Source organism: Nycticebus coucang, chromosome 23, assembly GCF_027406575.1.
Source record: "Nycticebus coucang isolate mNycCou1 chromosome 23, mNycCou1.pri, whole genome shotgun sequence".
Lineage (NCBI taxonomy): Eukaryota > Metazoa > Chordata > Mammalia > Primates > Lorisidae > Nycticebus > Nycticebus coucang.
In genome coordinates, this window is record NC_069802.1 from 36541478 (window position 1) to 36561494 (window position 20017).

A 20017-nucleotide genomic window follows, 5' to 3' on the forward strand; every position below is an offset into this window, starting at 1 on the left:
TTCATGAGTGATTTCTTTTATCTGTTTCCTTGCCCTAATTTTCCTTTCACTTCCCCTGGCTCTTTAAGTTCCCGTGCCTCTGGACTAAGGTTTTGATGAGTGCTTTTGGTACAGGACCAGAAGGATGAGAAGGTTGAAGAGCAAGAAGGGAGAAAAGAAAGAGAAAGAAAGAAAAGAAAATAGAGAAAGGAGAGGGGGTGGGTAAAAGGGAACACTGACAAAAAGAAGAGAGGCACAGAAAGAGGGAGACAGAGCAGTATAGGTGCATAGTAGGGTACTTTGACACAACCTTTAAAAAACCCCAACCTCTGGGGGTGCCCAATTGGGTGGTTCCCTTGAGGTCAGCAGCTCTTTGCCAACCTGATCGTACACAGTACCCCACCTCCACCAAGTAGAGAGGAAAGACAAAAATGCAAAAATCAACCCCAAACAAGCAAACAGAAAACTTTACGGGATAAAATTGGATGAAAAACCAAATAATAGGGGTAGAAACACTAGCAAAAATGAAGTTCTAATTATTGAAAAAGACAGCAATGGGAAATTGTATTTAAACTAGAAAAATGGAGAAAGAAAAGAAAGACAAAGGAAAAAAATGTGTGCAGAAAAGATTGATACTAAACAAAACAACAACAAGATAAACAACAAACAAACAAACAACAACAACAAAACAACCAAAAACAAAGCAGTATATATATCTTGTTGAATATTGTCTGGGCAACAGGTGGTCTTCTGGGATATGAGATGTTAATCACAATGCTGATACAACTGGAGGCCTCCGCTGATTTCTCAAACCCCACGGGGTGGAGACCCTAAATCTCTCTTCAATCTTCTTAAAAAGGCACTTTAAACTTCTAAACTTGGCTAAGCAGAAGCTTTCCCAGGAAAGTGCTAGTCACTGGGATCACTGCTGAAGTGGCTATCCACTTACCCAGTGTGCCAAGACCGGTCTCACTCTGCCCCTGAGGGTTAAGGCTGTAAGGAGGCACAGTCCCCACCTTTAGGCTGCTCAGTCACTAGGTTACTAGCTCCCGCCCAATCCTTGCTCTGCAATCCTGAGGGCAGAGTTTGCTGGGGCAGTTCTCTCACAATGGCTCCCTGCAGCCCTCAACTGAACACTATTAGCTTCGTCTGGCTCAGCGGCTCAGTGTGGGGCCCTAGACAACACCCAAAGTTCTCCACACTCCTGCTCAAGCTCTACCCAAGGCAGTTCAACTGAGTGCCAAGTCCAAAAACACCAAAACACTTCACAGGTAAGGCTTTTTCGGTTTGCAGTCTCACTGCTGCTATACTTACAGCTGCTGGTGGGATTAGACCGTTCAAACACATGCAACCACTTGCCAGTTTTCCACTGTTTTTGTCCTCCTCTTGGGGTCCAGAAGTCTCTTGCTGACTCCCTGCATCCTCAAAGGGATGATTATAGGCAGATCCCACCAACCAGAGATGCCTGGAGTCTTATCTCCCCAGACTCATGGTGCACAGTTGCAGGGAAGCTGTTACTCGGCCGCCAACTTGCTCTCACTCTGTACCACAATTTCTTTATCCATTGATGGACACTTAGGTTGATTCCATATCTTGGCTATTGTGAGTAGTGCTGCAGTGAACATGATGGTGCAGAGATCATTTTGATATAGTCAATCCCCCAGGATATATGCTGTGTCATAGGGTAGGTCTACTTTTAGTTTTTTGAGGAATCTCCATACTGTTCTCCATTGTCATTACACTAATTTACTTCCCACCAACAGTGTAAGAGGGCTCCCTTTTCTCCAATCCTCACCAGCATATGTTATTGCCTGTCCTGTTGATAAAAAAAACATTTTAACTGTGGTGAAATGATATGTCATTGTAGTTTGATTTGCATTTCTCTGATGACTAATGATGTTGAGCATTTTTTCATGTACCTGTTGGGCCCCAAGAAACAGCAAAGAAGGACAAGGTCCCAGAAACATTTTTAAAGTCCAGGACACATCAGTGCTCAAACCAAACGGGCCGTAGCCAGCAGAGAGCTGGACAACAGCCTCCTTCTCTCTCCCCAGAGTCAGAGGTACCACAGAGAGCCCTCCACCAGCAGCCACATAGGACGTTGCCCATGGAGAAGCACCAGGGAGCTCACCTCTCCTAATGAAGAGAAGTACACAGCCACCTAGCTCCCTTGAAGGTGACAACTGAGGAAAAGGAAAGTAGTGTCCCATGTCACTTTGACCCCCTCATGAGCTGCACTGGATCCAGGTGCCCCCGTAATATGGCATTTGCCAAAACCTGTCCCAGCTCAGAGCCTGACCAGACCCACTAGGTGCCCAAAGTTCTCAGGGAGGAAGAAGAAGAGGCTGGTGAGACCAGACAGGTCCCTATTTGTAGTCATCAGTGAGGCGGCTGCTTGCTGCTTACTTGTTTACTAGCCTGTTCCTCCAGCTGCAAGGCCTCCATGACACTTCACAGGGCTAAAGAGGGCTTGGCTTGCTGGCCCAGAGCAGGTCCTAATTTGTTCACAAAGATCTCTTGGTCATAGCCCAGGTGCTTGGGCATCTCAGGGAGCTCAAGCCAGGCTGGTCCTTGCTGTTTAACCACCTTGAGTTCTCCACAGCCTTCTCTTCCAGGTCCCTGGTCTGAATCATGTCTCCATTAAAGCTGACATCTGGGAAGACAGTTCCTCCTCTTCCTTGGTAAGTTGCCTGTCGTCAGTGTCCCATTAGAACTGGTTTCCATCTCTTCTGTTTCTATTTGAGCCCACTGTGGGGACTCAGCTGCTGGACTGTGTCTGCGTATTTCAGTGTGTTTAAAGTATACTCACAGGAGCTTTTGCCTGGTGACATCATGGCAGTCTTCAGTGCCGGGAGACTCTTGTTTGTCTCTGCACCCTCCATGCAGTTCTGCCGGTCAGCAATGAAAGTGTCTGCACCACGCACATTCCCTGCCAGATCCACCAAAGAGAGCTTGCCATGCATCCTCCCTTTGGCTTGAAGAACAATCTGGAAGCAGGCATAGGAGGAGGAGTTGGAGTTGGAAACATCTGCCCAGAGTTTCTGTAGACACTGTCCATGTTGATCACCTTGGGCGGCGCCTGTGGCTCAAGGAGTAGGGCGCTGGTCCCATATGCCGGAGGTGGTAGGTTCAAACCTACCCTGGCCAAAAACCAAACAAACAAAAAAAAACATTTCCATGTTGATCACCTTGACAGCATCATCAACAGGGTTCACCAGGTGCTCCCACGGCCCCACCGCCTGCACCTGCTGCTTGCCACAAACAGCTTCCCCTTGTAGATCTTAAAAGAATGTCAGCTAGACTTCCAGGCCCAGCTTCTAGTAGCAGGGCTGATTCTTCAACAGTAAGATGCCCCTGGAGGCCATGGTATAGACGTCTTCATATGTGTTCTGAGCTTTCCCAGAAAGGTCTCTGCCCATAGCCTGTGTCTGGCCACTTTCTGTCTGGCCATATGCAAAACAAATTTCTTTTCCACCTTCAAATATTTTCTATACCAGTGGCCTTGCTGTGAACCTGTAGATGACTTTGTTCGAGGCCGTTTCATCAAATGCAAAGTCAATGCAGAACTCTTGGTTCCTCAGATACTTTGTGAGCTTCAGCTACCAAGAGGAGACACTGCTAGGAATGGAAACCACATCAATTTCCTTCTTGGCCAATGCTTGCTTGTTCCACAGGCATTTCCTAAATCCTGAAGATAAGTTCACTATGATGTGTGGATTTATTTCTGGGTTTTCTATTCTGTTTGTGAACTAAAATAAAATCTTGAGGCTTCCCCTATACAGTGACTGACTGGATCCCCTCTTGGCCAAGGGAATACCCTAAAACTGAGTTGCTAAACTGTGATCCTTTTATATAAAAAGTGTTCTATGACAATTTAGGCATTTTGTTTCTTAAGTTTTCACTAAAATTTACAGTTACTTAAAATAAGAATTATAGTTAATACACGTGACCCTATATATAAAGTGTACCAAAGAAGATATGTTTTTAATTAAAAAATTATAAAAGAAGCATAAAATGTGTGTGATACATATTTTTATTTTTATTTATTTATTTAATTTTTTTTTGGTTTTTGGCCAGGGCTGGGTTTGAACCCACCACCTCCAGCATATGGGACCGGCGCCCTACCCCTTGAGCCACAGGCGCTGCCCTATTTTTTTTTTTTTGTAGAGACAGAGTCTCACTGTACCGCCCTCGGGTAGAGTGCCTGGCGTCACACGGCTCACAGCAACCTCTAACTCTTGGGCTTCCACAATTCTCTTGCCTCAGCCTCCCGAGCAGCTGGGACTACAGGCGCCGGCCACAACGCCCGGCTATTTTTCTGTTGCAGTTTGGCAGGGGCTGGGTTTGAACCCGCCACCCTCGGCATATGGGGCCGGCACCCTACTCACTGAGCCACAGGCTCTGCTGTGATACATATTTTTAGATAGTTTTATGTCTGTGCATATTCATTTTTATACTGAGTTATTTCAATCTAGCCAGTTGCAAGCATATTTCTTGGTGTAAATATCTACTATTTTAATGAAATATGTTGGAATATAGAGGACGTTTGGATGGAAAAAATAATCCCTAGTAGTGAACATGAAGATTTGGAGAACTGATCCCTTTGACATGAGGATTTTATTTCTATGCATATTCTGTCTCCTTTCTGTCACAAATATAATCCCTATTTCCTCGGGAACATGATATTTTAATGTTTCCTCCTCTTTCACAACAGAAAGTTATTATTAGTAAACTTGTATTAGTATGACAATACTACGTACAGTGGGTAGCTAAAGTAAAGGGAGATTTTTTTTCTTTTTTTTTTTTGAGAGAGGGTCTCACTTTGTCACCCTCAGTAGAGTGCTATGGCGTCATAGCTCACAGCAACCTCACACTCTTGGGCTCAAGCCATTCTCTTGCCTCAGCCTCCCAAGTAGCTGGGACTACAGACCCTGGCCACAACACCTGGCTATTTTTCATAGAAGGGTTTCTCACTCTTGCTCAGGCTGGTCTCAAACTCAGTGAGCTCAAGCAATCCATCCGCCCTGGCCTCCCAGAGTGCTGGGATTACAGACATGAGCCAAAAGAGATTTTTCTCCAGCACCATTGCAGCAGGGAAGAGGGCTTCAGTAAAAGTGAGCTCAACTCTCAGTTCTCCAGACAGCCAGACAGGTGGGGATTTAAAGCCCAAGCAGAGCGAAGGGGTCCGTGGCTGGACAGTTACTGAGAGGGGAATCAGGGGTAGGAGAATCCTTGCTAAAGGCGGCCAAACGCTTAAGGCATTAAGGTGGTGAGTGGGAAACTTGATCAGTTATCAAGAGTGGGAAACTTGGAGTTCTGGGTGAAACTGGTCGGGGACTAGGGCTAGCCAGAGGGCTACAGGAGCCCCTGGAGTGTTTGGGTTTGTAGAGTGTCTTTGACACCGCAAAAGGAAAAGGCAGAGGAAATTGTTATTTTTAGAAAATCAAATATTACAATCCAAGCTTCCATACTGATGTGTACTTCAAGTTGTAAAGTGCCCGTCCGATCCATAGTATCTGCTTGGCACACTGTCTGAAGCTCGCAGGGCTCCGCCTGACGCTGGACTGGGGGACAGAGTGCAGGGACTCCTAGCCGGGGCCCCCTTCCCCTCCGCCCTGTCCCTTCGCTGGGAGCCCCCTGGGCTCCCGGTATTCCGGAGGAGGAAAGCGGTACTCGGCCTCTCCCGGGCCTCTCCCCGCGCGGCGGGCGAACTCCTCCGGTGGCAGGAGGCAGCCCGGGGCCCGCGGCCCGCGCCCCGCCCGGCGTCTCAGAAGCTCAGCGGCCGCGTGGGAGCGCGCTCCAGGCCCGGCCACCCCGCGCCTGCGCGGCCCCGGCTGCAGGCGCCCCGCGCTGCCGCGGCGGAGACGGTGAGTGCGGCGCCCGCCGCAGGAGGAGCCGGGGTGCGGGGCGGGCCTTGCAGCTTGTGGAGGGTCGCCGAGCTCCGGGTGCGCCCTTGCCCCCAAGAGCCAGGCCGCGGCGAGAGCGCCCCGCGTTGCGACCGTCCTCACGCGGTCCTCCCGCTGTCCTGGTGACACCCGGGGATGGCGAGGGCCCGGGGTTCCTGCTCGCGGCCTTGCCGGCCCCCGCGCATCCCGGCCTGGCACTCACCGACCGCGTGGAGGGACCTGCCCGCGGAGGTCTCGGGACGCGGGTCACCCTGCTCGGTGGCGGCCGCAACGCGGCCCGGCCCTCTGGCTCCTGGGTCTGCGGGGCGCGGCCCTCCGGGAAAAGGGGGGACATAGAGCTGCTTAGGGAAACCTTTTTTTTTTTTCTTTTAAATTTCAGTATAGGAGAACTCAGAAACTCAAGCAAAAGCATTCAAAATCTGCATGTCGGTGTGTATGTTTGTATAAACCTAGAAGCACTTCGTTTGAAACAGAAATACGAATATTACCATCTTTTTCTCCATTTACTTTCAGACTGGTAAGGTGTTGGAATTGCACAGGGCTTAAGCTCCATACATTTTTATGATGTAACCACGCCCTCCCTAGTGAAAAAATAAAATTAATATGTTGAAACCATTTACTTATACAAAGTCATAAAATCAGCTATGTCATTTTAATGGGTGTGAGAGATAATGTGGCTAAGCAGTATTCAGTCGTCTTCTGTGCTCTCTGGGGGTTTTCCCCAATACTATAAACATCGTAGGCTGTTTGGCTCTGTACATGTTAGCATTGTGTCATTCTATGAATCTCTTAAGTAAAATTTCTAGGATAAGGTAAGGGTTTTGATACCTTCTGTCTTATTGCTCCCAGAAAAGCAGCTGTCTAAGTTGACACCTGCAGTGCGAAAGTGCTCCATGTGCCCACATCCCCCAGGGACTCTGGACCTTTAGTGTTGGCTTGAATTCTCTGAAAGGTGCACATGATAGGGTTGTTTACATCTGCATTTTGAACACTAATGGGTTTTCTTCTGCAGTTTGTATTTTGTTTTTTAATTTTGTATTTGGTACACAAACATATGTCTCCTGATCATGCAGAAATGTTATGTGTTCATGTGGTCGGATGTGAGAACCTTCTCTTCATGTTTGGGTCTTTGACAGCTTTTTTAGGAGCCCTTCTGTTCCATGAGATCATAAAAGTGTCCATCTGTAGTTTCTCCTCGTACTTTCATTTTATATTTGAATTTTTATTCTTTTCCAAATGGTAAGCCTTTCTTACAAGTTACGAATAATTAATCCTTTTCTCACTGATGTGAAATGTTTTTTTTTTCCCCTGAATTCTTATGTGTAAATTTTCTTTTGAACCATTGATGTTGGTAGAATTTTGTTCCATGTATCCTTTTTCCTGTCAGGTTATAACATCCATGAGGGCAGTTATCTGTTTTATTTACACCTATGTTTACCCTCACCCCTTGGAATGGTGCCTTATACACCTTGTAGTAAATAATACATCTTGTGAATATCTGCCTATTCAGTAATATTGTGCTCTAATGCAGCTTTATGAATTCTCGTGGGCAAGTTCTCTCTCATCAGTATCCTTTTTAAAAAATCCCTGGCTACTATAGGACACAATTTTAATAATTTTTTCCATAACTAACTTTAAAATATTGTTTCTTGGGTATAACTTGGTTAGCAGTGTGTTAAGGTTTAAAATTAATTTTAAGGAAGTGACTGGTCAAGTGTGGTGGCTGTAATCCTAGCACTCTGGGAGGCCATGGCAGAAGGGTTGCTTGAGGCCAGGTGTCCAAGACCAGCCTGGACAAGACTGCATCTCTAAAAAAATTTTTTTAAACTTAGCCAGGTGTGCTAGTGTGCTCCTATAGTCCCAGCTACTCAGGAAACTGAAACAAAAGATCACTTGAGCCCAGGAATTCCTGGCTGTCGTGAGCCTTGATCTTGCCACAGACCTCACTCCAGCCTGGGCAACAGAGAAGGAACACATTTCTTAAAAAATAAAAAAAATTAAAAAGTGGTATCTTAGAGTATTGAGACATCTAATCCAAGAATACAGCACAACTCTCTGCTCATTGTTATATATTTAAATAACCTTAATAAAACAAATGTAATAAGGAAAAATTGTAGTTTTATTTATATGCCATGCATGTCTCCGTAGTTTATCTGTAGGCATTTTATACTATATCTGTTGCAGGAGTCTTGCTTCTCATGGCCTCTTTCCTTCCCTCAGCTCTGCCTCTGAGCTCTGCCCCTTCCCTAGGGAGGGCCCTGCAGGAAGGAAGAAGACGACAATGGCTGCTGGGCCTCTGCCTGTGGGAGCTCAGGTGAGCTCACTTTCCTCTCTCCAGCCTCTGCCTTACCTCTGTGCTGTGTGGGCTTCACTGCACAGGACAGGCTGCTGAGGTATTAGATATTCGTCACAATGCCTTCCTCGGTGTCCCCCCCACTATCCTCAGCTATTGCTTACTCATTCAGCTCCGTCCCCTGACCTAGTGAGTCCTCAGGGCTCCTCCAGGGTCAGAAAATGAGCACAAATTGTATGAGAGCCGGTCCTAATGCTTGTAGGGCCTATGGACTCTTAGGGATCATAAAAGAGGACATGTCTGTACAGACACAGGGATAATGATTACATGTGAAGGTAGTGAGAACTAGTGTGGGTGGGCTCCTAGATTATCAGTGTTCCAAGGCTGGGGGAAGAGGGCAATCAGGGTGGCAGTCACAGTGGGGAGTGTCACACATCTCAGGGGTGGGAAGGGATAACTGGAAGGGATTTACTGTAATGGAGCCAGAGTGTACACAGTTTAAACCCTGATTCCACCATTTAATAGCTGCTTTGTCTTGGGCAAGTGGCTTGACTTCCCTGAGCATCATCAGTTCTTCATGACCATGACAGAACTTGCAGTATTGTCTTCTGTACACTTAGCGTTATTAAGGGCTGGACATGGTGGCTCATGCATGTAAACCCAGGTACTTGGGAGGCTGAGAAGAGGATCACTTGAGCCCAAGAGGTCAAGACCAGCCTGGGCAACATAGTAAGATTCCATCTCAAAAAAAAAAAAAAATTGCATATGCTCATTTCATTTAATTAATACCTACTTCATAGGTTTTTTTGAAAGCTCAAATAAAATACCTCAAAATCACCCAGCATGGTTCTTGCAGCAGTGAAGTGTTCAGTAATTGGCAGGCATTCCTAGTATCATCCCAGCCCAGAGCTTGGCATTTAGAGTTTTAGAGGTGTGGTAAATGTAGCAGTAACTGGTAGTGAGATGTGCTTGGCTGGAGTAGAGGGAATCAGATACAAAAGTTGGGGCCAAGTTCCAGGAAGGAGAAGTCTGTGTGTCTGATGGGATGGTGGCTGTGGGGGTGGAAGAGGAAGGGATGGTCTGAGGAATTTTGATAAGGGAGTTGGCAGGATCAAAGTTTTTCTAGGAAAAAGCATTGTGCTGATTGAGGACAGCAGGGAGCTGGGGTAGAAGTGGGGATTCCAGGCCTCTGTGAAAAAGAAAATAAGGAATTGGAGGAATTGGCCCTACATCCTTTTTTTTTAAGGTTGAGCACACTTAACCTTGTCTGCAATGCTGAAGGACTTGGTGTTTTCTGTTTTTATAATATCTGTTTGTTTGTTTTTTGAGACAGAGTCTCAGTTTGTCGCCCTCAGTAGAGTGCTGTAGCGTCACAGCTCACAGCAACCTCCAACTCTTGGGCTTAAGCAATTCTCTTGCCTCAGCCTCCCCAGTAGCTGGGACTACAGGCGCCTGCCACAATGTCCCCAGCTATTTTTCGCTGCAGTTTAGCCGGGGCCGGGTTCAACCCTGACACCCTCTGTATATGGGGCCGGTGCTCTACCCACTGAGCCACAGGCGCCGCCCTATAATATCTTTCATTAGGGTTTTCTTGTTTATTAGAATCACTTGTTTATTAAAGAAACAAGTTTAAAGAAAGCTTCATGGAGACAATTACAAACTTGCTGCAATTTCCATCTGTACTACTTTTCATAGTATCATCAAGCCCAGTGATGAAAAGGCAAAATAAATTTTAAAAAATGGTTATGACAGACAGGGAGTTTGTGCAAAGGCCATGCGTTCATGTGGTGGCAGGAATAAGATGTGTGCAGAGGCCAGCTGACCTCTGAAGGAGGGTGGGCAGGGCCTGGGATGCACTGAAGTATATTTGGTCTGATACCATCTTTTTGATATTTATGAGTCTTTGATTTGCTTGTTTGCATTTATGTGGTTTATTTTTGCTTCTCTTTCAACTTCAAACTTTTCTGAGGCCTGTTTTAAGAGTATCCATTATTGATGATCTATAATTAGGTTCAGTTTTTTGACCCAATTTAACAGATATTTATTGAGTTAATTTCAAGGTTTACTTTTTCTTTGTTTCTGACTTTAGTGAGACTTTGAGACTTTTATGTGATTTTTTTTTATTCCCTTTGCCTTTCATGTTAATTTGGAGACACATATTTAGTTTCACCCCACGAATTATTGCTCTTTTAGTTTCAAATAATAGTCTAAATACTGTGTTTCTTAGTTTATATCAGAAATAAAATTCTTTTAATTCCTCTTAAGAAAAAAGAATTAGTGTACTTGTGTTGTATGTGCTATTTCTAGTTCTTATTTCTTTTTGGAAACATTTTCCAGTCTGTTACCATCACATTATTATTTTTTATTACATTAGCTTTTTCTTAATAAATTACATCAGTTTTCATCACTTTATTTTATTACTGATAGTTTACTTTATTCTTAAGTGGATTCAGTGTTTCACTACCTTCTTTTCACACCCACAGCAACTTCTCCATTCAAGTTTATTTTTGTTCAAATTGAATAAATAGTTCAGGAAGGGGCAGCGCCTGTGGCTCAGTGAGTAGGGCACCGGCCCCATATACCAAGGGTGGTGAGTTCAAACCCATCCCTGGCCAAACTGCAATAAAAAATAGCCAGGTGTTCTGGCGGGCGCCTGTAGTCCCAGCTACTTGGGAGGCTGACGCAAGAGAATCACCTAAGCCCAAGAGTTGGAAGTTGCTGTGAGCTGTGATGCCATGGCATTCTACCAATGGTGACAAAGTAAGACTGTGTCTCTAAAAATAATAATTCTGGAATGATTTGGGAGCGTTGTAAGTATTGAACCTTTTGTGCTTACAATGTGTTTTGGTTTTCTCAACACACATATAAAGTGCTGGCCAGGTGGAATGACTCACATCATCTTTCCTCGGTCCTTGCAGACATGGCTTCATTGCCTTTTGGCATCCTGTGTTCCTGGGGAAAATGTCTTTGGATATTTTTTTACATATGTGTCAGTAATCTGTTTTTCTTCTTAATGATAAAGTCTTCAGAACTAAATTTTAAATTAGGTCTAAACTCCATAAAGATATAGTGAATACCTGCTATTAAGTTTTCTGTAGCACAAAAGGATGTTTGAACTTAGAATGGTTAATATTTTCCAGAATACCAAATGCTTTCCTATTCTTCTTCTCATTTGATTTTTGAAATATATATACTAAAGAAGATTTAAAATATATGTACTATTTAACAAAAACCTATGTATCCCTGGCCTTTATAAATATTGACTACTTTTTGTTCTTGTATCGACACTATAACATACGTATCATTTAACAGAGGAGGAAACCGGAGCACAGAGAGGTTACGAAACCTGACAAGGTCACACACCAGTAATGGTGGAGCTCAAATTTGAACCAGGTTACCTACCTTCAGAGTTGTCTTCTTAACCACCAGACCATACTGGTTCTCTTTATAATCCACAGGGACAAAGACAGATAAAGAGTAAAGGAAACAGACACCCAGGCATCAGAACTGAGTAGGAAATGGAGTGTTGCTGGTGTCGTGGGAATCCCTGTGGGTGTCTCCTCTCACCTCTACCCAAGATGTATCCACTATTCTGACTGTGTCATAATTTCTTCCCTTTATAGTTTTGTCATGTCTCAAGGAATTGCTAAACAATGTATTTAGCATTAGTCTAAAACTTTGAGAACTTTAAATAGAATTTTACTATTTTTTGTGCCTTTGCTTAAGTTATTCATAATGATTAATGTTCACTGTTGTCAGTCATTCCATTGTATAAATACTTCACAATTTAGTTATCCATTCTCTCATTGATAGACATGTGGGTTATTTTCAGTGTTTTGCTGTTGTGCACACTGATACTTAAAAATTTTGAGTCCTGATGTAATAAGTCTGCTGCAAGGCAGACTTATCTCTGTACCTAAGAGTGGATTTGCTAAATCGTAATCTATATGCCTACATTTCCAGGTTGTACTAAAACATTTTTCTAATACTTGAACCAACTGGCACACTCATAGTATGTGAAAGTCCCGGTTACCACACACATCTTTCCAAAGTGTAAAGCTATCATCTGCATTTTTACATTTTGTTCCTCTGGTGGACATGGAAATGATAAGGCATTGCTGCCTTCCCCAGGTTACCATGGAGATCAGGCAGCTTTGCTACCGTTTATAGGCCGTTTGTGTTTCCCTTCTCAAGTGCTTGTTCCAAGCTTTGCACATTTTTCTAGTGGGCTTAGTGTTTCAGACATTGTTTTCCATATCTAGGTTCTAGTACTGTGTGGGCCTCGTGTGGTAAACATCTTCTCCAAATTGGTAGCTGGTACTTTTTTTTTTTTTTTTTTTGGTGTTTTTTTTGGCCGGGGCTGGGTTCGAACCCGCCACCTCCGGCATATGGGGCCAGTGCAGCTACTTTTTTAGCTGTATATCTTTTAATGAATGGCTCCACTTCATTATTCTACCTTTTGATTTTTATGCTTTTTTTCTTCTCATTCTCCTGTTTTTATTGTTTTTAAAATGTATCTCCTGAACCTCTACATAATTTCCAAACTTAGTATTTTCTGGGTATCACTTACCTTTGCATAATGGCAGTTCTGTCTGGCCTTTTACTTGTCTACTAGTGTGAAGGATCCTTCTTGGCTTTTAAGCCATCTTGGAACCTTCCCAGTGAGCTTGAGTTGGACAGTGGGTGTGACCACAGTGAGGTGGGACAAGGGACAGCCTCCAACCCTGTGCTGCTGGCTAGTATTTTCACACTGAATTGAGTACTCTCTCTTCGGGGCTCCTTGGTGCTGTGTTTGGATGTGCAGCCTGCTTGACTTGCTGCGTTTTCTTTCCTTTTACGTAGCAGGTGAGGCTGGAGGGAAGCATGGACTCTGGCTTCACAGTAAAGCCTGTGCTCACAGGCTGTGGACTGCTAGTTCACTGTCTGTCTCTACTCTGTTGATTTTGAGCCATAGTCATAAAGCTGATTCTCAGGTTGTAGTTCCTCTCTTCTACGCTTCAGTTGTCTGGGATAAGAAATGGGGCCTGGGAAAATAAAGTCTGAGTGCTACAAAGTCTTCCTTTCAGCCCTTCTCAGGCCGTTCACCAGATGACCCCCTGCCTGTCCCTGCCACCAGCTCTCAGCTCTAAAGAAAGGATGTAGGATAAGGTGGAGCCCTTTAGAACTCTTACCCTGTGAGAAAACTACAGCCTGTTCAAAGTTTAAGAAGAAAAATACTTTTATGTTGTGTCATCCTCCCTCAAGCATTTAAGTTTCAAGTATTTTGTGGTACTTTATGTTCCGGGTAAATATGTTCTCAAAGTGTAGTTGACATACATTATTTTACTTACTCCTGATCAGATTATTGTTATCCTCATTTTGTATGTGAAGGCTCAGGCTGAGAGAGACAAGTACCTAGACAAGATGGTATTGAGAGCCAGGGTTTGAATCCAAGTTTGATGCCAGGTCAGCAGTCTTTTCACTGTGTCATACTGTGATGTTTTATGAATATGAACTTGGTGCAGAATCCTAGGCAGCCTTGCTAGAGGGAGGAAACTGCTGACAAGGCCCTCCAACCTGCCCCTGCCAGTTCCTGCCCTTCTGTCTAGTTTCCCTTAGTGCCACCTTCATTATTTGGCTTGCCCACTGCTGACAGAGCTCACTCTTCTCTGCTTCCCCAGTGGATCTGCCATCCTGTTAACTGTGGGCCAGCTCAATGTTCTTTCCCTCCTTTCCACCTTCTCCAGTTGTAGGGACAACTTTGAAAACTCAGATGTACCCAGTAGTTATTCTAGCTCTGTTCTTATTCCCACCTGATACAGTTTTGTTTCCAGACACAGGAGCAAATGCGTATTTGAATTTTTTTATTTTTTCCAGACTGGGAGACAAGACTTGAAACCAAAGAGTCAACTCCAAAGCCCAACATTACTGAAGATTTGCCTGATGGGGTGATGGAAAGGGAAGGTCTCTGGCATTCTACTTTAAGGAAAAGCTGGAATTCTGATCATTGGTTAGAGAAGCAACAAAAAATCCAAGACAGACATCAGAGCCAGGTGGCACCTACCCATAAGGAAGTCTGCCTTGAGAGGAGGGTATGTGGAGGTAATGAATTTGAAAGGCTTTTCAGTCAGCATTCAATCCATGATATGCAACCACACATTTGTGTGGCAAAAAGGCCCCATCATTGGAATTCACATGAAAAAGATGCCAAAAGAAATTCCGAGTTAACTAAAACTCAAAGAATGTTTGTAGGAAAGAAAGTCTATGAATGTAATGAGTGCAGGAAAACCTTCAGCCAGAGCTCCTCCCTTCTTAAGCACCAGAGGATTCATACTGGAGAGAAACCCTATAAGTGTAATGTGTGTGGGAAGCACTTCATTGAACGCTCCTCCCTTACTGTACATCACAGGATTCACACTGGAGAGAAACCCTACAAATGTAATGAGTGTGGGAAAGCCTTCAGTCAGAGTATGAATCTTACTGTTCATCAAAGAACGCATACTGGAGAGAAACCCTATCAGTGTAAAGAGTGTGGAAAAGCCTTCCGTAAGAATTCATCTCTTATTCAACATGAAAGGATTCATACTGGAGAAAAACCCTACAAATGTAATGAATGTGGGAAAGCTTTTACCCAAAGCATGAATTTGACAGTGCACCAGAGAACTCATACAGGAGAAAAACCCTATGAATGTAACGAATGTGGAAAAGCTTTCAGTCAAAGCATGCACCTTATTGTACATCAGAGAAGTCACACTGGAGAGAAACCCTATGAATGTAGTGAATGTGGAAAAGCCTTTAGTAAGAGCTCAACTCTGACCCTACATCAGCGAAATCACACTGGAGAAAAACCCTACAAATGCAACAAATGTGGGAAATCCTTTAGCCAAAGCACATACCTTATAGAACATCAGAGACTTCATTCTGGAGTAAAACCTTTTGAATGTAATCAGTGTGGAAAAGCTTTCAGTAAGAATTCATCTCTTACTCAGCATCGGAGAATTCACACTGGAGAGAAACCTTATGAGTGCATGGTATGTGGAAAACACTTCACTGGGCGATCATCCCTTACTGTACATCAGGTTATTCACACTGGAGAGAAACCGTATGAATGCAATGAATGTGGAAAGACCTTCAGCCAGAGTGCATACCTCATTGAGCATCAAAGAATTCATACTGGTGAGAAACCATACGAATGTGATCAGTGTGGAAAAGCCTTCATTAAGAATTCATCCCTTACAGTGCATCAGAGAACTCATACAGGAGAGAAGCCCTATCAGTGTAATGTCTGTGGAAAAGCCTTCAGCCGGAGCACAAACCTTACACGTCATCAAAGAACGCACACGTGAGGAAAGACCCCTTCAACACGATTGACTTTCATTAGTAACCAGTTATGTCATTAATACAGAAACCTAATAAATGTAACAATTGTGGGAATCTTTTGGTTGAAATATAGCATACTGTGCCAGACGTATACCACACAGACCACTGCAGAGAAACCATAGAAAAGTGGAAAAGTCTTAATTCAGAAAGGAAAACTTACTTTACATCAGAAGATGGAAGTAGCTAACAGTAAAAACAATGACAATTCATGCCGAAAGGTAAGTTCTGTTATATCCTACTACAGATTCTGCCTTGAATATATTCCAGAGACTTGACCCTGGAGAGAAAATGTGAAGGTGCTTAATGGACAGCTCAAAGACCTGGTATATAGTTCTGGATAAGGCACCTACTTTCACCATATCACAGCTTCTTTATCTGGTAAGACTGACTTGGGATTTAAATGTTTTCAGGATCCGTTTTAGCTCTAAAGTGCTACAAACCTGTAAATATACTGAATGCTAAGAAATGCTTGAACTTTTACTATGTTATATATGTTGTCTAGATGCTTCTGTTCCACAGTCTGGTTTCCTTGAATGTTCTGAGTCAAAATTCTCTACCTCTACCAACTCCTCTATTTCTTTTTTTTCTTTCCTTTTTTTTGAGACAGTGTCATATTTTGTCATTCTTGGTAGAGTGCTGTGGTGTCACAGCTCACAGCAACCTCAAACTTCTGGGCTCAAATGATCCTCTTGCCTCACCCTCCCAAGTAGCTGGGACTACAGGTGCCTGCCACAATGCCTGGCTAGTTTTTAGAGACAGGGTTTCACTCTTGCTCAGGCTGGTCTCAAACTCCTGACCTCAAGCAATCTCGGCCTCTCAGAATGCTAGGATTACATGCCCAGCCCTGCATGTACCAACTCCTATTTCCCTTCCCCTCCTATAGAATAACTGTACAGATCTTAATGTAAGAGCATGCTCTTTTGAGATCTCAATTAATAGTCATTAAACTGTTGTTAAATAAGCTGATTATTTAGAAATATAACAAATATACTCTTAGTACATAGGAATCAAATAAATACATATCTTTGTGTCACATTCTGGCTATTGAAGGAAGAAGAAGAAAGAGTAGGGCTTAACACTAATAGACATGGAAATCTGACATACTCACAAAACACTGCAATTCAAAACATTCAAAACAATCATAGGGAGATTTTATGGATCTATGGTTGTTACAGTATTTGTTTCATTTATTTCACACACATTTACCAAGTCCTAAATATAGTGCTAGACATGATTAGAAAATCAAAATGAATAAAATATTTTTGTTTTCTAGGGCTAAACTAATAAAGTGGCAGTGTGGTGGGAGAGGAAAAGAATTCAAGCAATAATGAGGAAAAAATCTAGGAAACTAGCTAAATAAATATGGCTACTTGAATAAGGAGTCATGGGGGGTGACTTGAATTTCTAATTTGGGTGGATGGGGTGGCAGAACTAAAAACATAAAGTTCATTGATTTTGTGGGCCAATGATGAGTTCAGTTTGGGGGCATTTCAGTGGGGAACAAGAAAGATAATGTGGAAGAAGACTGTGAGTTACAAAGATTGTTAGACACCTGTGTTTCTGAGGATGGTCTCAGTTCAGTATCCTGTTTCCCCTTCTTTTCTCTGTTCTAACTCCAACAGTGTGTGTTTCTGTATAGCCAGGGAGAACCAGGGCCTGCAGGGGTGTCACAAGAGCAGGGGTGTGCATCAGAAGAGTGGGAAGCTCCATGTCACCGATCTGCCCCATCCTCCTCAAGCCTCCAATCTTGGAATAAGAGAAGGGTTGCTGTTTATTTGGGAAACACCTGGGTAGAGTACACAGAGCAAAAGGGTTTGTAAGAAAAGACAAGTGGTGTTATATCCTCTTACTAAGCCCAAGCCCTCACCTCTATGTCCATTCCCAGGTAGAACTGAAGTTTTGGTAGTATTTGAGGAAAGAAGTTTTTTTTGTAATTCGAAATACAATACAGCCAGACCTCAAGGCAAGTGGGGGCCACCAGCAGCCAAGGACGCATGGTGCTGTTCTGCCCCTCTCTCCATCCCTGCTCTCCCCCCTGTTGCTCTCATCCCACCCCTCCCTATGGTGGTATCCTTGCTTACCATTAATGTTGCACCCAAAACATCAGCATCTGCTCTCATATCTGAGAAAGGTCCTATCTAGTGACCTTTCAGCTTCCTTCTGAACTAATTCTGAAGTACCATGAAAGAAACTCAAGTTGGTGCAGATCACCCTTTAAAGGTCTGCTGCAATTGCCTTGTAAGTGGTTTCCTTGTTTCCCTCTAGTCCCACCATAGTCTGCTCTCCCCCCTGCTGACCAGTGATTCCACCGAAATGTGCTCAGTGGCTAGAGTGCCGGCCACATATCCCGAGGCTGGGGGGTTCCAACCCGGCCAGGGCCAGCTATAACAACAATGACAACTGCAACAAAAAAAATAGCCAGGCTTTGTGGTGGGCCCCTGTAGTCCCAGCTGAGGCTGAGGCATGAGAATCGCTTAAGCCCAGGAGTTTGAGGTTGCTATGAGCTGTGACACCACAGCATTCTAACCCCGGGTGACAGCTTGAGACTCTGTCTCAAAAAAAAAAAAAAAAATGTGCTTAGCCATGTGACTCTGGCTTAGACCCTGCCAATGGTTTTGAGAGAAACAGACTGACGCCATTTTGAAGCTCAGCCATTTTGCATTCTGTTGGCCATTTTGTTCAAAGCTGATGAGTCACCATGTGTGGCTGGTTTTCCAACTTGAGTCATCAGCCTCCAATCAGAAACTGCTTTCTGGAGTGGGCCATGTGGCAGGTCCAGTGGCAGCCAATCCAGAAGCAGTCCCTTTGCTTAACGTGTATACGGCCCACTTTACTGTGTTATACTATAAAATAACCCTGTGACAGAGCTCGGGGCTCCTGGCTTGGATCCATTGTAGCAGAAACCCTGGGAGCCCAAGCTCGAGCTTGCAATAAAATGGCCCTTTTGGAATTGGCTCCCTGGTGGTCTTTGGGGACTTCTGATCTGGGCCTAAGTTTCCCATCACAGAGTAAATCCGAAATTTCCATGATGGCCTTCATGGCCCAGTTCGCCCTGCAGCCTCATCTCATGCTCTACCCTGTTCACGATACCCTTCCAGCAATACTGGCCTTGCCACGCTCCTAACTCCTCAAGCCTACTTGCCTCTCTGGACGGCATTTCTGTTCCTTCTCCTTAGAAGACTCTTCCCCAGAGACACCCTTGATTTCCTCACTTCCTGTTTTCAGATCTCTAAGGAGATGTTACCTGCTCAAAAAGAATTTCCCAAAACGCTACTTAAACTAATGCAGCCCCACCCTGACCCTCACACAGCTTCTCTGTGTCAACCCGACCTGATAACCTCCATGAAGGCCGAGTTGTCACAGTGCCTGACACATCTGTGCTCCCTAAGTGGCTACAGAATGAAATCAATGAAACCACAAACGGGATGCTGTAAAGTCGCTGACACTGCTCCCCAAAAGGCGGCCAATAATCCTCTAAGTGACAAACCTCAGGTCACATTCTTCACCAACAACAAAGTTAAAACCCTCTTATTTTTCCTTCCTGATCTCCATGAAAAGCACGTATTCAAAGGCTAGTTAACTATTGCCATCTCATCCTCACCGTCCACTGAAATAAACACCTCTAAATAAACACCACCCGGCTGTCCAACACGGAGGCTGCTTGGCGTCCAGCCCTAGTCCCCACGCCGTCCCCTCGCCGCCGCGCTGGCTCCAGCCCCGGCAGTTCTGTCCCGAGTCGCCGCAGAGGGATGTCCGGGTCCAAATTCCCTACATGACAATAAGCGGAATTACTGTCATGTCTCCGCCGAATCCTGCTCCGGCCCCACAGCCGGCCCTGCCAGAAGCGTCGGTTGCTTCCCGGGGCCACGGGAGCGACCCTGCGCCTTCCCAAGACTTTTCCGCGCGCTTCTCTGTCGAGAAGGCGCCTGGTCAGCTGGTCCCCGATCCGCTCTCGGCAGGAACCAGGCGCCGCTCCCCCGGACTAACCACCTCGCCCCACCGTAAACTTTCTGCCGGTCTTTAACTTCTCAGGCGATAGGGGTGGCGCCTGTGGCTCAGTGAGTAGGGCGCCGGCCCCATATGCCGAGGGTGACGGGTTCAAACCCGGCCCCGGCCAAACTGCAACCAAAAAATAGCCGGGCGTTGTGGCGGGCGCCTGTAGTCCCAGCTGCTCCGGAGGCTGAGGCAAGAGAATCGCGTAAGCCCAAAAGCTTGGAGGTTGCTGTGAGCTGTGTGACGTCATGGCACTCTACCGAGGGCGGTAAAGTGAGACTGTCTCTACAAAAAAAAAAAAAACTTCTCAGGCGATTCAAGGTAGAGGCCGAGTCCGAATATGAACAGCGGAACCGAAACCGCACGAACTGTGAGCGCGCCCGGGGCTACGGAAGTGGAGGGACTGGCGCCCCTGGAAAATGTAGTTCCGACGTCCGCAGCCGCTCTGCGGGAGGGACCGGGGTGCGCAGGCGCACGGCCACAACCC

General features: G+C 44.9%; 1 protein-coding gene and 1 pseudogene across 5 annotated transcripts; one reads left to right on the top strand and one right to left on the bottom strand.

The window, feature by feature from the left end:
- Positions 1 to 1138: 1138 nt before the first annotated feature.
- LOC128575884 (kinesin-like protein KIF2C) lies at positions 1139 to 5490 on the bottom strand (annotated as a pseudogene).
- Positions 5491 to 5650: 160 nt separating this feature from the next.
- On the top strand, positions 5651 to 15997 carry ZFP2 (ZFP2 zinc finger protein). 5 transcript variants are annotated; one of them, XM_053577606.1, is made up of 3 exons: positions 5651 to 5846; positions 8106 to 8199; positions 14035 to 15997. In XM_053577606.1, the coding sequence occupies exon 3, from the start codon at positions 14109 to 14111 to the stop codon at positions 15501 to 15503; it is 1395 nt and encodes a 464-aa protein (XP_053433581.1). In that variant the 5' UTR covers positions 5651 to 5846; positions 8106 to 8199; positions 14035 to 14108; the 3' UTR covers positions 15504 to 15997. The 5 variants fall into 5 exon arrangements, with proteins under 5 accessions (XP_053433581.1, XP_053433585.1, XP_053433582.1 ...); XM_053577607.1 differs by lacking the exon at positions 5651 to 5846 and adding an exon at positions 6093 to 6314; XM_053577608.1 differs by lacking the exon at positions 5651 to 5846 and adding an exon at positions 6337 to 6402.
- The last annotated feature ends 4020 nt before the right edge of the window (positions 15998 to 20017 follow it).